The sequence below is a fragment of the Neomonachus schauinslandi genome, chromosome 9 (assembly GCF_002201575.2).
Source record: "Neomonachus schauinslandi chromosome 9, ASM220157v2, whole genome shotgun sequence".
Lineage (NCBI taxonomy): Eukaryota > Metazoa > Chordata > Mammalia > Carnivora > Phocidae > Neomonachus > Neomonachus schauinslandi.
The window spans coordinates 31,023,402-31,037,621 of record NC_058411.1 but is presented as its reverse complement, the minus strand read 5'-3'; the positions used below and the strand labels follow the sequence as shown (position 1 = coordinate 31,037,621).

Sequence of the window (14,220 nt, the reverse complement as noted above, 5' to 3'; positions counted from 1 at the left end):
GTGATAATGGGTGTATCAGGTGAGGTGAAGCCCACCCTACTGGATTCCCCTTTGCAGGTAAACCACCAGACTTTAGCACTCAAACCTCTGGCTTCATAAGATAGTGAAAACAAGCACTTGCCTCTGCGTGCAGGAGTAGCCAGTTATAACTGGGAATAGTCGGTACAGGAAACATCCAGAAAATAAAACATGCAGCTGGCAGCCCAGAGACGGAGAGAGCAAAGGAGAGATTTTTATTAAACTGCTCTAATAGGTAGCTTTTTATTTTTCTCCTTTCGGCAGGACGAAGTCTTCTAGAAAACCACGTACTTAGGGATCATTGGGAAGCTAACTCTTTGACACCTGCAACCATCCCAATAAGATCAGAATGAATGGAATGTGTTAGAGTGGGAACCCCCAGCATAACATCTGGCCAAGGCAGGGGACTTATTCATATCATTCAAATGGAGAGATGGATGGATGGTGTCTCATTTCCCTTTCGGTTCTGAAATGTGATCCGGTGGCCTAGGAAGTGCAAGCCTAGCCCCAATGACACAAAGTTGTCAGGAAGAAAAGAGTTGCCTAGAAACAAGGAGGTAGGGTGGTGGGGAGAATTTACCAATGGGAGTTAACCACACATGCAAAATGAACTGGATTTGGGCTTGCCTTCCGGGGCAGTGGCTCTCACACTTTAAAGAGCAGCACGAATTAACTGGGGATCTTGCAAAAAAAAGCAGACTCTGAACCTGAAGTTCTGGGATGGAAACAGGATTCTTCATTTCTAACCAACTCCTAGGTGATGCCAATGCTGATGGTCTGTGGACCACAGTATGGAGTAGCAGGGTTCTGCTACTGGGTTCTAGAGCAGTGCAACCCAATAGAACTTTCTGTGATGATGGACATGTTCTACACCTCTGCTGTCCAATAGGGTGGCTACCAGGGACATGTGGCTACTGAACTCTTGAAAGGTGGCTAGTGTGACTGAGGAGCTGAATTTTTAGTTTTGTTTAAATTTGACTAATTTAAATTGAAACAGGCAGATGTGGTTAGTGACTCCCAAACTGGAGAGCATGGGTCTAGAGCAGTGATTCTCAAACTTAGGTGCACACTGGAATCACCTGCAGGGCTTGTTAAAACACAGATTGCAAGGTCCCACCCCCAGAACAGCTGATGCTGACCCTCCTGGCCTAGGACCACCCTTGGAGAACCTCTGCTCTAGAACATGCACTAAGCTTCAGGGTCACATGAGAGTCTCTCATCTTTTCTCCAGGCAGTGAACCTCAATCTTACCCTCAGGGTCAGCACAACCCACCAGGTCCAGATGGGGTCTGAGCCTGAGTCCCTATAGGCCGTACGCATGGGCACAGTGGGTGGTGATTCAAATGGCTGGCATTGGAAGGCTCCGGGAGGGCCCACTTTTAAAAAATATATTTCCCACTGATTCCCAAGAGGCGACAGAACAGACTAGTTACAAGCATTTGCTGTACAGCCAGATTAACTGAGTCCAAGCCCAGTTATGCCCAATGCTAGTCACTTAAACTTGGTGCCTCAGTTTTCTCATCTGTAAAATGAGAAGAATACTACTACTTACCTCATAGAGACCTGGTGAGGATTAGGTGCTTAAAGCAGCTGCACAGTGTACGTGCTCAGTATGCATTAGTTATCATCACCCACAATCCCAGCGTTTACAGATTGTTCACTTTGGCCCTGTAGGCACTCTTCTCACCCTACTCTACTATTTTGCTGAGGGCTCAGGAGGCCTCTAAGGTCCACTGGAGCCTCCCTCTAGGGTGTCCAAGGGCAGAAGAAAGGTGACAAAGCAGGAGGGCACCTCACTTTCTGATATACACGGGAGAGCTGATACGGGCCACTCGGCTGTGCACTGCTCTACAGCCGGAATGCGGACTCGACTTCTACAAGCCCAGTTGTGCAGCCATCCCCCAGGCAGCTGTGTGCAGGGCCAGTGGGGCAGGGAAGAATAGCACTTTTCTGAGCCTTCTTAGGAAAAGTCATTTGTTGAGGATGAAGCGATGCGAATACACACCCACCTCTCTCCTTCTGCTCCCACATCTGTTCCTACAATGAGCCATCAGCACTTTCCCAGACTGAGCTTGTCGCAGACCCTGTTTCTCATTCCCACGCGGCCACAGCAGAGACGGCAGCCCATCCCAGAATTTCTGCCAGGCATCACAGCCCGCAGTACCAGCACACCTCCCACAACCTCTTCTGTGTGCTTCTGCTAAAGATACTACTATAGAATTTGGTACCACGACTGAAACATCCTCTTCCCCAAGAAAGGTGTACACATTTTAAAACATTCGGTCATCTTGGCCAGCATTTAAGGAAGTCTTAAAATAAAATTTTGAGAATCACCACCAGATGTCAATTTTATTGCCAAACATTTGGTAAACAAGGTAATCCCTCCCTCCCCAGCCCCAGGCTACAGCACATCGCTAGGGGAACCATTACTCCAGAGCCCCTTCCTTTGGGTTGGTTGGGGGATTGCCACACAGCAAGGGATACAGACAACTGCAAAGGGCTACCATCAAAGCCTGGTGTCCACTAGGACCACCTGGCTGACGTTCAACCTACTTCATTCCTTCCTTTTCCACCCAAGTTCAGAATAACAATATCCATGAATTGAGTGCTATTTCTAGGGACTGAGCTGCTTTCCAAGCATTAACCCATTTAACAACTGCCTACCATGTAGGATCTGTTGTCCTCCTTTTGTAGATGACAAGAGGAGCCCATTGAACAGTAGGTAATGGTCTGAATAAGTCAAGATCCTTGCTTCTTTGCCAAACTCTTTGCCTTGAAGCTATGGCAGCCGCATGGACTGGATGTTCAGAACTTTGTGGATATTAGTCATTCCATCATGCTGAGATGTTCCGAATGTCAACATTTTGGCATCCAAATTCCATTTCCCAGCCAGTCTGTCACACTGAGAAGGGGAAAGGAGAAGTGTAGTGGCAGTATGAAGACCCTTTGTCACCCGCGTGGCTCATTGCTGGGCTTGGGAAATACGGACACTATGCTTACAGGCCAGAGCCTGAAGCAGCTCTGAGCTGGAGGTAGGTGGAATCAATGGACCCCTCCCAAGGGGCAGCTACGTTTCCTCAGAGCTTGCCCTTCCCTGGAAGAATACAACCACAATTTCCCTCCCTCTGAAAGAACGCTGATGCTGGAACTGGTAGGAGAGTGTGTGTGTGTGTGTGCGTGCATACAGACACTCACACAGGAGTAGATATGGATCTACTGTCTGACAGTCCTATGAATTGTGCAAGCGTCTGACACAAGAACATGCTACCAATACTGTACTAGTGGAGAGGAAGAAAGGCATGAAGACTTCAAAATGGCAGCTAATTTAAAAATCACTTTGGACCAAGTCTGTGCTCATATGGGACAGGACAGTATTTGATGAATCAAGAAGTAACAACAGTGCAAACAATGATCATCACTGTTCCTCAAAAGGAAACCACCCTCCCCTCTATGTCCTAACATCTGCTACTGACTCCACCCTCTGTCCCAGCCTTGACTTTTTGAAGCCCTAGCAGCACCAGGGCCCAGCCTGAAGGGACATGTGAAGGGATGCATTGGGCTGGGAGGAGGCGCACCTAGAGAGAGCACCAGAACTCCGTGGAACAGCGGACACAGGTGGGCAGACCAGGTGCTCTTCTATACAATTAGGTAATTAAAGCACGTGATTGGTCAGAATACAGCAGGTGCTGCATCAGACAACTGAAGCCAAACGTGTATCACCTATAGGGCCTAAACAACATTTCTAGAACTGAGAGCTATCTGCTGGGTCCCTGAAAGCTGCTTTCCAGGCTGTGTCAAGAAATGCCAGGTTTCCTTGTGTTCATCTGCCAAATGTTTCCCTGGGACATGCAGGGTGGAGACGGCAGTCATATGGTGGAGAAAAGGCAAGTCTACAGAGCAACCTACGGCCAACCACAATCACCTGGAAGTCTTAAGAAGAATATTTGCTTCACTAACCTTTCTCATCAATTTAGTATTGATCAGAAATCTCTTTTTGTTGAAACTTTTAAGCTGGAATTGCTTTTTTAAGCTGGAATGTTGAGTTTCTTGTCTCAGCACGGAACAGTTGAATGATGAAGCTGGTACCTTGTTTTAGTGATCTGGGACTCTGCATGGCTTGAGGCTCATTCTCTGGGTTGATGATCATTACCTTTCTTTTTTTGACGATCATTATTTATGCTGCCTTTGTTAACGTCGTGGCAAATAACACCCTTGAAGGTAATTAATCTTACTCTCTCTTTTTACTGTAATTTAAAACTGATTAAGTACATGACCTTATGAATTTGACCTGATTAATCAAGGCTCCTGGCTAATCAAGGGAAAGAGAACAACAGGGACTGAGTGATGGTTGGTTGGCAGATGGCGTGTCCCCAGGAAACTAAAAAGGCTTGAAGTCAGTGCATGAAGGACCATCAGATCTACCTATGGATGGATACCAGGGTAGGAAGGTAGTTAAGCCCAATGGGGACATACAGATGTCTGTTCATGACAATGAAGCATCAATGGTCCCCAGGGTCAGTGATCGGACTTTGTCTTCCCAGCATCAAAAACAGTGCCTGGCGCACAGCAGATGTTCAATACAAATCTGTCAAATGAAAGGAGGTTTGCCCACCCGATCTATCCTTCACAGATTTCATTGGATCACCAGTCAGTTGTCCCCCAGCCATCCACCATCTATCCCTCTCTCCATCTAGTATTTATGTGCAAACCATATGTGAGGTGCTAAAGTGTGATCTACAGGGGATTCGAGGCTAAATAATATACAGCCCCTTATGCAAAGTCAGGCATCCCTCTGTTTCAAGGGACTTTTTAAAGGAGAAGGAATGATAACTGGTGGACTTTACAGAGTAGCTTGAACACAAACTGCATTCTGATATGCCTTCACTCCTCCATCCACTCTTCACCTTTGGCAAATCCCTTGAAGGTTCAGTCTGTGTGCTTCTGAAGGGAAACTTCCGTCTTCTTGTCCAGATGTGGTGTAGGCACTGGTCATTGCCTAAGCAGGACGCTGGGCTAGCTTCACCGATGATTGCATCTGAAACAGCTTTGTCCTGCTTGTTTCCTTGGTAATGAACCAAACAAAAGCTTCTTCCAACCCTTCCCACTCCTCCTTACTCCACTTCATGTTCTCTCTTTTCGGAGCCCGGGGATGCTCCAAGCGGGCAAATGTGAAGGTCTGAGACCGCTTCAGGGCTGCAATTTCCTGGATGGTAAAAAAACTTCCAGCATGGTGCTCTGAGGCCAATTCTGGGCACTTGTTAGAATGTTTACATCAGGAGAAGTACGCCTTTCTCCACCCACTATCCCCATCGCCCCCCAACCCTCCAACTGTCTCTTGCTGCAGTTCAGAATAGGAACTACTTCTCTCTGGTATCACGTCAAAGAGAATATAAATGAAGAGCCCAACAAAGGATTCTGGAAATTGCTCCTCCTCAAAGGGTAACATGACCACTTATCCTAGGATGTAGCAATGGGTCTATATTCTAGAGGATGATCTGAAATTTAGAAGAACCATTCTTTACGTTGACTAGGTTTGGCTTCTGTCTTTGCTTTAATTTTACTTAGCTATATGGATCTCTCTCTCTCTCTCTTTTGGAATCCAAGTTTTTTTCCCTTTACACAGTGCTTTTCGCTAAGTGTAAACCTCTAATTTGGTGACATTCAGATTCAGACCTGGGCCTTTGCATCACATGTGACACTATGATTGGCAATGTGCTTTTCTTTTTTAAGCTTTATTTAAATTCCAGGTAGCTGCAATGTGCTTTTTGAGACCATTCCTTCGTCACTAGATCACAACAGTACATTATACTCTCTGGGCATAGTCCGGTCACATGATCCTTTCTGTTTATGCCCATTGCACCTGCAGTTCTGAAGTCATAGGGCTGAGAAACCTCTTTGATTCTGATTCATCTTCACAGTGCTGAGGAAGGCCAAAGTCACAATACCCATTCCACAGGTGGGGAACCAAGGCACAGAGAGGTGATCTATCCAAAGTCACTCAGTAAGTCAGAAAACAAACTGAACAGAGGGCAAGGTAAGATCACCTGTGTACCTTTCAGTGCGTTATCCAGAAAACCAGATTGCGGTCCTTCTCAAATGAATGTACGTACTTTGGAAGAAAGTAGTTTTACATGGAATTTCCTATTCACGTTTCAAAAGCTCTCTAGGAAATCAGGAGCCACAAGGTAAGAACCAGTAAGTATCAGATTAACCTTTTAGTCAAATGCCCCGACTCACAGACAATACCATTTATTCCAGCTAGCTCACTGATAACCTGATTACTGACAAGAAGAAAATTAGAGGGAAAAATTCATCCATTCAAGAAATAAACCTTGGCACGGCTCCTGTGTAACACCTAAGTATTGCTCCCTTCTACACAATGCTTTTGTACCTGCTGGCATGCAATTGGGGGGGGGGGTACGGATGGAGTGTGTGTATATGTGTGTGTGTGTGTGTGTGTGTAATACCAGACATTTTAGGGACAATTCTGCCCAGCAGAATATACATGAAACATGTCTAATATAGTAGTTCTCTACCCTGATTCTTTTTTTCTTTTTTGGTAACTTTTATTTCCTGATCCTGATTTAATGTAAAATGTAATGTTTTCCGTGATGAAGGCAGAGTCAGTGGGTGGATATGGCCAGGGGGCTGATTTCGGCTTCATGGGAAGGAAGCACTCTAGGCATTAAAGTTGCCCAAAGACAACTGAGTGGGACTTTTGGGACCAGGGAGTGGCCTGGTCTTGCAAGTATTTTCCCCCAGCAGCTAAATGATTATCTGCTGTAATGCACTGCCCCTTCCAATGCCCAGGAATCAATATTCCCAGAAACCAACTAGGCCAACAGCAGCCCTCCTGCTTCTCTACTCCAGGTCAAGAAAGGCACAAAGAAGACCAACAAATAATACTGAGGCGGTGCTTTGGATCCGGAAGACCTTGAGGTACCAAGAGAAGATACTGATGGCCCCGTCTGGCCAGTGGGAAAGGTGAGGCACGGAGAGAATGATTCAACACTTCCAGCAAAGGTGAGGGGGAACCAGGAACTTAAGGGGGAACATTCTCTTTTTTCCTCATGTGAGGGAGGAGGGGAAGCTACAGAACCAACAATAGCGACCACAACTCTCCACAGCAAAGCGGCCCCCATAGGAGATGACCGTCAGGGCAGCTGGGATGATTCCTTCCCCGAGGGAATCCTAGCTCCAGACTCGCTGGGCCCACCCTCAGGGACAGCATCCAGGGCTGGAGATTTAGGCAGGATCGGCCTGGGCAGGCACATAAGGTAGCTCTGCTTCGTAAGGCATGGCTGATGTCTTTCCACGAGTGGGCTCCACACTGGGAGGTGGGCATCAGACACGGCCTCCCCCTGAAGCTACCCTGCAAGAAAGCATAATCCGGCGGAACAATGCTGCCTAGGGAACTCATCTCCCCCAGGGGCTTCCACTAAAGTGAAACAGCATCACCAAACCAACCGATTTCTTGTGTCACTTGGGAGAATGGGAGGGAAAAAAGACACAAATTGATCATTATTTGCAGATGATTGTCTACCTAGAAAGCCTATGGGAATCAACCAAAAAAAACTACCTTAACTAAGACCAGAATTTGCTCAAGTGGCAGTTTAAAAGTCAAGCATACAAAAACCAATCGCTTTTGGGGTCCCTTGGTGTGGTCTAACACCTTGGAAGAGCTGTGCTTGTCTGCGAGGCCTCTGAGCTTTGTACAACTTGCCGTTATTTTAAAAGATGGAGGTGAGCCAAGGAGACGCCTCCTCAGCTGCGGTAACCAATGTCACCTCAGACACCCACATGCGGAAGGTGCCTGGGCTGACTGCTGCAGAAGGGGGCGGCCACCGCTGCACCCTCTCCTACGGGGGCCCTCCCCCAGTCCCGACTCAGGCCCCCTCTCCCTGCTCTTTTTCTACTCCAACCCCAAAGACACACTGGGAAGTTGGCGAGGGCCGCTGCGGGAGCCACCAAGGGGATGTGGTTAAAGATTGTGCTATGTCATTTCCAAATGAAGTCCGATTTTTAAAAGGCGGTGGGCTGGCAGCTCTCCTGTCTGTCCTCTCATCGCCTCATTGGTCGGGAGCCTGGCCAGGCCGCGGCGCTGGGCCCCGACCGCGGACTTCCGCAGTCTGGTCATAAAGGCCAAGGGAGGCCACGCAGGGCTGAGCGGGGCCGCCTGGCCAGCTCAGGGCCGCGGTCATTTGCGGTCCAGGCTGGCGTGCAGCTGGGCTTCCCGCACCATGCGGTCGAAGGAGCGCGTGTTGGTCTCCTCGCGTACCTTCTCCCGCACGTGGAAGGAGGCCCGGGCTGTGGAGCGGGCGGTCTCCAGCGCGCTCCGCCGCTCCCGGGACAGCTGCTCGCTCCGCTCCAGCTTGCGCCCGATGGCCTGCAGCAGTTCCTGCCGGCGGCAGTCTTCGTCCCTCTCCACCTTCTGCTTATTGGCGCGCTGGGTCCGCTCCTTCTCCAACCGGCTCTGGCCCACGCGCCGCGCCTTCTGCTGCACGGCTTCTTCGGCTGCCTGCGTCGCGTGCTGCAGCCGCCGCTCCCCCGCCCGGGCCAGCGCCTCCAGGTGCGCCTGGTGCTCGCGCCCTTTGCGCTCGGCCACCTCCTTGGCCCGCCGGCCCTGCAGCTCCTCCCGCCGGGCCCGCTCCCGCAGCTCGCGGGCGCGCTGCTCCACCAGCTGCTCGTAGTTCTCCTGCGCGCGGCCCAAGCTGGCCTCCAGGGAGCTCCGCAAGCCCTCTCGCTCCGCGCGCTCCTGCCGGGCCCGGCCTTGCAGAAGCGCCTCGTGGCGCGCCCGCTCGGCCCGGCTCAGCTCCCGCTTCTCCCGCTGCAGCTGGCCCTCCTGCCGCTGCTTGGTGCGGGCCGCGCGCTGGGCGCGCTCCCTGTGGACCAGCTCGGCCCGCTCGCGCCCTTCCTGCAGGCCCTCCTCCCGCTGCTTCAGGTTCTGCTCCTGCTGCAGCTTGCGCAGCCGGTCCTCCCGGGCCGCGCGCTCGACCCGCTCCCGCCGCAGCAGGCCCTGGCGTTCGGCCAGCTCCCGCCGCCGCTCCTCGCCGCGCTCGCACTGCCGCTGCCGCCGCCGCGCCTCCTCGCGCTCCTCGCGCCCCCGACGGCCGCGCCGCTCCTCCACCTGCGCGGCCCAGGCCCGGCGGCCCTGCTCCAGCGCGCGCTGCTTCTCCCGCTCCTCGCGCTCCCGCCGCTGCTCGGCTCGCACGCGCTGCTGCTCCCACTGGCCGTGGGCCGCGGCGCGCTGCTCCAGCAGCAGGCGCTCCTCCTGGTGGCGCGCCAGCATCAGCGCCGCGATCTTTCGGTCGCGATCCGGCACCCCGCGCAGGCCCCGCTCGGCGCGCACTTGGCGCACGATGCGCTCCACGTGCTGAGCCGTCTGCGGAGAGTGGCTCAGGTCACCCAGGCTGAAGCTGCGGCCGGTGAGCGGCACCAAGGCCAGGGCGGAAGGGCGGCCCAGGGGGTTGGGGGCGGAGGACGCCGGGCAGCTGTTCCTGGCCGAGGCCCGCAGAGGCCAGCGCAGCTCCCGCAGGCTCTCCCCGCTGTAGGACGACGACGAAGCTCCAGACTCGGAACTGAGGGCGCCCTCGCGCCGGCGGGACAGCGAGTCTAGCGAGTGGCTCTTCCTACCTGCCCGCGACGCCGCGGTCGGTGGTTGCGTCCGGGCCGGAGATGGGCTGGAAGAGGCCTTGCGGGCCGCACGCGGCGCGGGCGAGGCCGGGAGGCTGGCGCTGCTGCAGCTGCTGCTGCTGCCGCCCGCGCTGGGGACCGAGGCAGCGGAGGCCGCGGGCCCCAACGGCGTGAAGAGGCGCCGCTTCTCCTCGCGTACGATGCGCTCTCGCTCGGCCCGGCACTGCTGCAGCTTGGCGCGCCGCTCCGCCTCGTAGGCCTCGTACAGGCCGGTGGCCACCCGCATGGAGCGGCCCGGCGCCTCGCGCACCAGGTCTGCCAGGGCCCGCGGCAGCAGCTCCACTGGCTTGACGGCGCAGCGCGCGCAGGCCTCCAGCGAGCGGGGACTGGTCAGCACGTAGCGGCTGCCCTCGGCCTCCGGACAGTCGAAGTTGAAGAGGTCGAGGTGCAGCAGCGGAGACTGCTCCCGCCGCCCGCCTTCTTCTGCTGCGCTCGGGACTTCAGCCTTGTGGGGCGCCGCCGCCGAGGCCGAGGCGGAGGCCGAGGCCGAGGAGGCGGCGGGCTGCTGGGCGCCCTGTGCGTCGGGGGGGCACAGATGCGGCGGCTGCGTCCCCTTCCGAACCTTCAGGCTCGGTTCCCGCCTTTTCCTCTTCCGGCACGGGGTCCACCATGGCTGAGCCCTGTCCTTTTGCGGAGTCCCTGCGGAAGACAAGGTAGGGACACCGAGGAATACATGAGAGCAGTTCCCCCCGCCCCATTCATATACACCCCCTCCCAACTTAATCAGCTTTGGGATTAGGCTCAGAGGCCCGGTGGAACGTAAATCATAATACCAATGCCCTGAAAACCCAGGCGGGGGGCGGGGACCGGTGCAAAGAGAAAAGCTTCAACCTCCCTCAGCCCGGGTGTGCCGGCCAGGGGCCTGGGGCCCGGCTTCCCAGGGCGTCTGGCCCGCTGGAGGCATCTCCTTCCTGCTGCAAGTTAAGATGAAAAAATCGCGGTGCAGGCAGTAGTGGGCCAGGGAGGCGGTGGAGGATTCCCCGGAGGATTAGTGTATTTGTTTGTAGCTTAGGCGGGGACCCGGGATGCAGCTTTGCAGGAACAAAAAACGAAGAGGCCTGTTCATCCTCAAAGTGCATTGCTGCGAGGACCCCATTTGCCTAGGGAAGAAGTTTATTTGGGATTAGGCTCAGAGGCCCTGTGATTTGTATGATTAAATTTACATGATGCATATTATATGATTGCCCCCTGCCAAAGGAAACCCGGGCCCGGGGCTGATGGAAGGGCTGAAAGAAATGCCTCAATTACAAAAGGCCTCCCCGAGAGGGGTGTTCGATTCTTGTTCTGTCTTTTGGGCAGGGCTTGCTGGGAGCTATGCCAGTCCCCCCTACCCTCACCCCCGGTGTTGGCTGGGGACGGAGAAGGCGTCTGTGTCCTCTCAAATGCACCCGATCCCCTCCAAGTCTGAATGTGCTAAAGGCACCATCCACCCCAATCTAGCCTTGGACACCTGCCCCTGGGTGCCCTCCAAGTCCCCCTACGGTATCCCAGCGAGGTGGGCTCTGGGGACTCAGCCCGGCCACGCCAGTGCCCGCCGCTCCCGGGTCTCCGGGCGGGGTCACTCACCGCACGTCCCGGGCTCGGGCCCCGCGCCGAGGGCTTTTGTTCGCAGCTCGCCGCTCTCCCTTGCGCGTCTTCAATCCCCGCGCCCGCGGGGTCCGATTACTGCCGGCTGCAGCCGCGGTAGGAGCCCCAGCTGCCACCGCAGCCACCGCCAGCGTCTCTCCATGGGGCCCGCACACATCCCAGACGCTACCTACACGCGGGAGGGGGAGTGGGACAAGGGCTCCCTAAAATCCCGCGGCTCTGCTCCCTTCCCTCACGCTGATTCTTGAAAAAGGAAGCCGGGTTCCATCGCTGCTGCATCCCTCGCGGTCTCTCCAATGGTGAAGGTACCGCAGGTCTGGCGACGCCCCCGGCGCCTCCTGGTGGACGTTCAAGGGTGTGGGTTTGTTTGCTTAGAGGGCGAAGAAGAGAAATACATATATATTTGGTGGAGATGCATATATATGTGTTTGGTGGAAATGGAGATCTATCCATCTCCATATATATATCATCCATATATATATATTTGGGGGAGGTGGATCTATATATATTTGGAGGGAGATGGATGGATGTATATATATATATATATATATATATATATATATATATATATATATATATACATATATTTGCAGGGAGATGGATATATATGTATTTGGTGGATATGGAGATATATATATATTTGGAGATGGATATACACACACGCACACACACACTTGATGGATATATCCACTGAGAAACCCTATTCCATAAGCACTTTAACTGGCTAGAATGAAGGAATAGCTTGGCTTGTTTCTCAAGGGGACCCTGAGAAACATATAAAGTTGATAGTGAATAATTAGATAGAAATAGGGTTCCTAATCCAAACTATGATTTTATTTTTTTAAGAAAAACTAAGAACATTCAGATAGGTTTGAGACAGGCAGAAAATGTGTGACTAGTGTTTAATGCAAATTTGGAGGACTTCCTGGTCCCAGGTTACACACATTAGAACCAATTAGTGCCCTTTAATGAGTGTTATTTTGAGATACCTCCTCTCCACCTTTTTTCCATTTGGAGTGGTAGTAGCCATAGAAGACAGATGGGAGGAGGACTGGAGGGAGGAGCTTGGCAGGTGGGTGGGACATAATATTAGAGAGCATGGTGAACTATGTTGTTAATAACCTCGATGCTGTCAGGCAGTGGGGAGCAAGGGAAGGATTGAAAGCAGGAAAACGACATGATTGGGTTTCTATTTTTGGAACATAACGCTAGCAACAATGGAGTGAAGGCTTTAGGGGGGTCACCAGGAGGCAGAAAGCCCTGTTAGCTGGGCACTATAGTCACCCAAGGCAGGGAAGTTTGGGACTTGAGGGGGAAGAGTAGCAGGAGGAGTGGGCCTGGTTGACCTGGGCCGTGTACAAATGCCTGAAATAGAAAAAGAATATTCAAAGATAGCTTGGCCCTGGGGGTGTGAGAAGCAGTGAAGGGTCAGAGATGACTTCCTGGAGCAGGGAGGTAGCTGGGTGCACCCAGTGAGAACATGGAGCCAGGAGGGAGGGTTAGGCGATGTGGAGGGCCTGGGAAGGAGGGGTTCCTTCTTGGACCACCAGAGTGAGGTGGAGCTGGCCAGCACATGGAGCTAGAGTTCAGGACATCATCACTATACACAAGGTTCCTAAAACCAGCAGTGGGAGTGAGATCACCCAGGAGGAGCCGCAAGGGAGGCAAGAAGGGCATTGATGAGGCTGCTGAAGGAAAAGGAATCCATGAAGGGGACCAATAAGGGCAAGCATGAAAGCCATGGTGACATCAACAAAAACAGCTTCAGTATGGGACTGGGGGTTGATGCCAAACTGCAGGAGGTTGAGGTTAGGGGGAGGTGGGAAAATGAGCATTACTGACGCTTTTGACATTCAGATGAGAGTATTAGGAACTGTAAAGGGCTTGGGATCTCATCCTACTTACATTCTAACGTGTTAGCCTGCCAGGTTCCTAGATGTTGGCAGAAGACAAGCATGGTCAGAAACAAAGGAGTTTGGTATTACTGGCACAGCAGACAGCACGAGGTTCATGTTTCCGTTGGCTCCCCTTGTGCCCAAATCCCAGGGGGTAATGGAGAGATGGGCCCTGATTTTACATATAATGGGTTTGTGTCACAGGTGAATGACCCTACTAAGCTTAGTAAATCTTAATCTTTTAGTGGGGGCTACTAGCAAACATGTTCAACCTTTGCCCCAGAGGGAGGACAATATCTTCATCATCCTAGACAGAAAGCAAGTCTTCTCTGACCTGGAGGGAAACTCTATCTTCCAGGGATGTTTGCTGTACACGCTTCGTTGGAAGAAATAGTCCAGAATAAAAGCCTTTACAAGACATCCAGAAATGCCAGGGAGAATTGCTCTTGTTAGGGTAAAGGAGCAATTGGTCAGGTGACTAGTAAGAGGTAGGGCTGGGATTTGGACCTGGCTCTGTCTGATCCTGAAATGGATGCCATACTTTATGTTTCCACACAAGTAAAGTATCTAGAGATGTGGATTTAGGTGCAGATGAGTGAGCAAGCCCACCTCTCCAAACCTTGGTTTTCTCCTCTTTACATAGAATCCCATTCCACTGCCTACCTCAAAGATTAGTAATGTCTGCTATGTAAATGTCACCTTTGTCATTGAGTGGGGACAATTAATAGCTACCTTCCAGGATTGTTGTCAAACTGGAAAGATATATGCACAGTACCTAGACCAATGTACTGTCAATAAGCAGTAATAAAATAGTTACCATTCATTTTGATAAACCTCATCTTAGAGGCGTGGTCAAAATCAAGAAGAAAACAGCTATAGTGTCTGTAAGTTTTAAGGGGAAGCCCCACAAATGTTCCACCTTTGATTAAAGAAGGTCATGGAAGGAGAGGGCATGGGAAGGGGAGCCTGAAATAGGACACTGATTTCTAGCCAGCCACTTCAGCAGAACTGACTTGGCAAACAGTGG

At 52.2% G+C, this 14,220-nt stretch overlaps 1 protein-coding gene across 1 annotated transcript; it reads right to left on the bottom strand.

The window, feature by feature from the left end:
* Positions 1 to 8,215: 8,215 nt before the first annotated feature.
* CCDC177 (coiled-coil domain containing 177) lies at positions 8,216 to 10,322 on the bottom strand. The gene is given in 2 exon segments (XM_021679529.1): positions 8,216 to 10,240; positions 10,242 to 10,322. Coding segments are annotated over 2 exon segments (2,106 nt in total).
* Between the last annotated feature and the right edge of the window lie 3,898 nt (positions 10,323 to 14,220).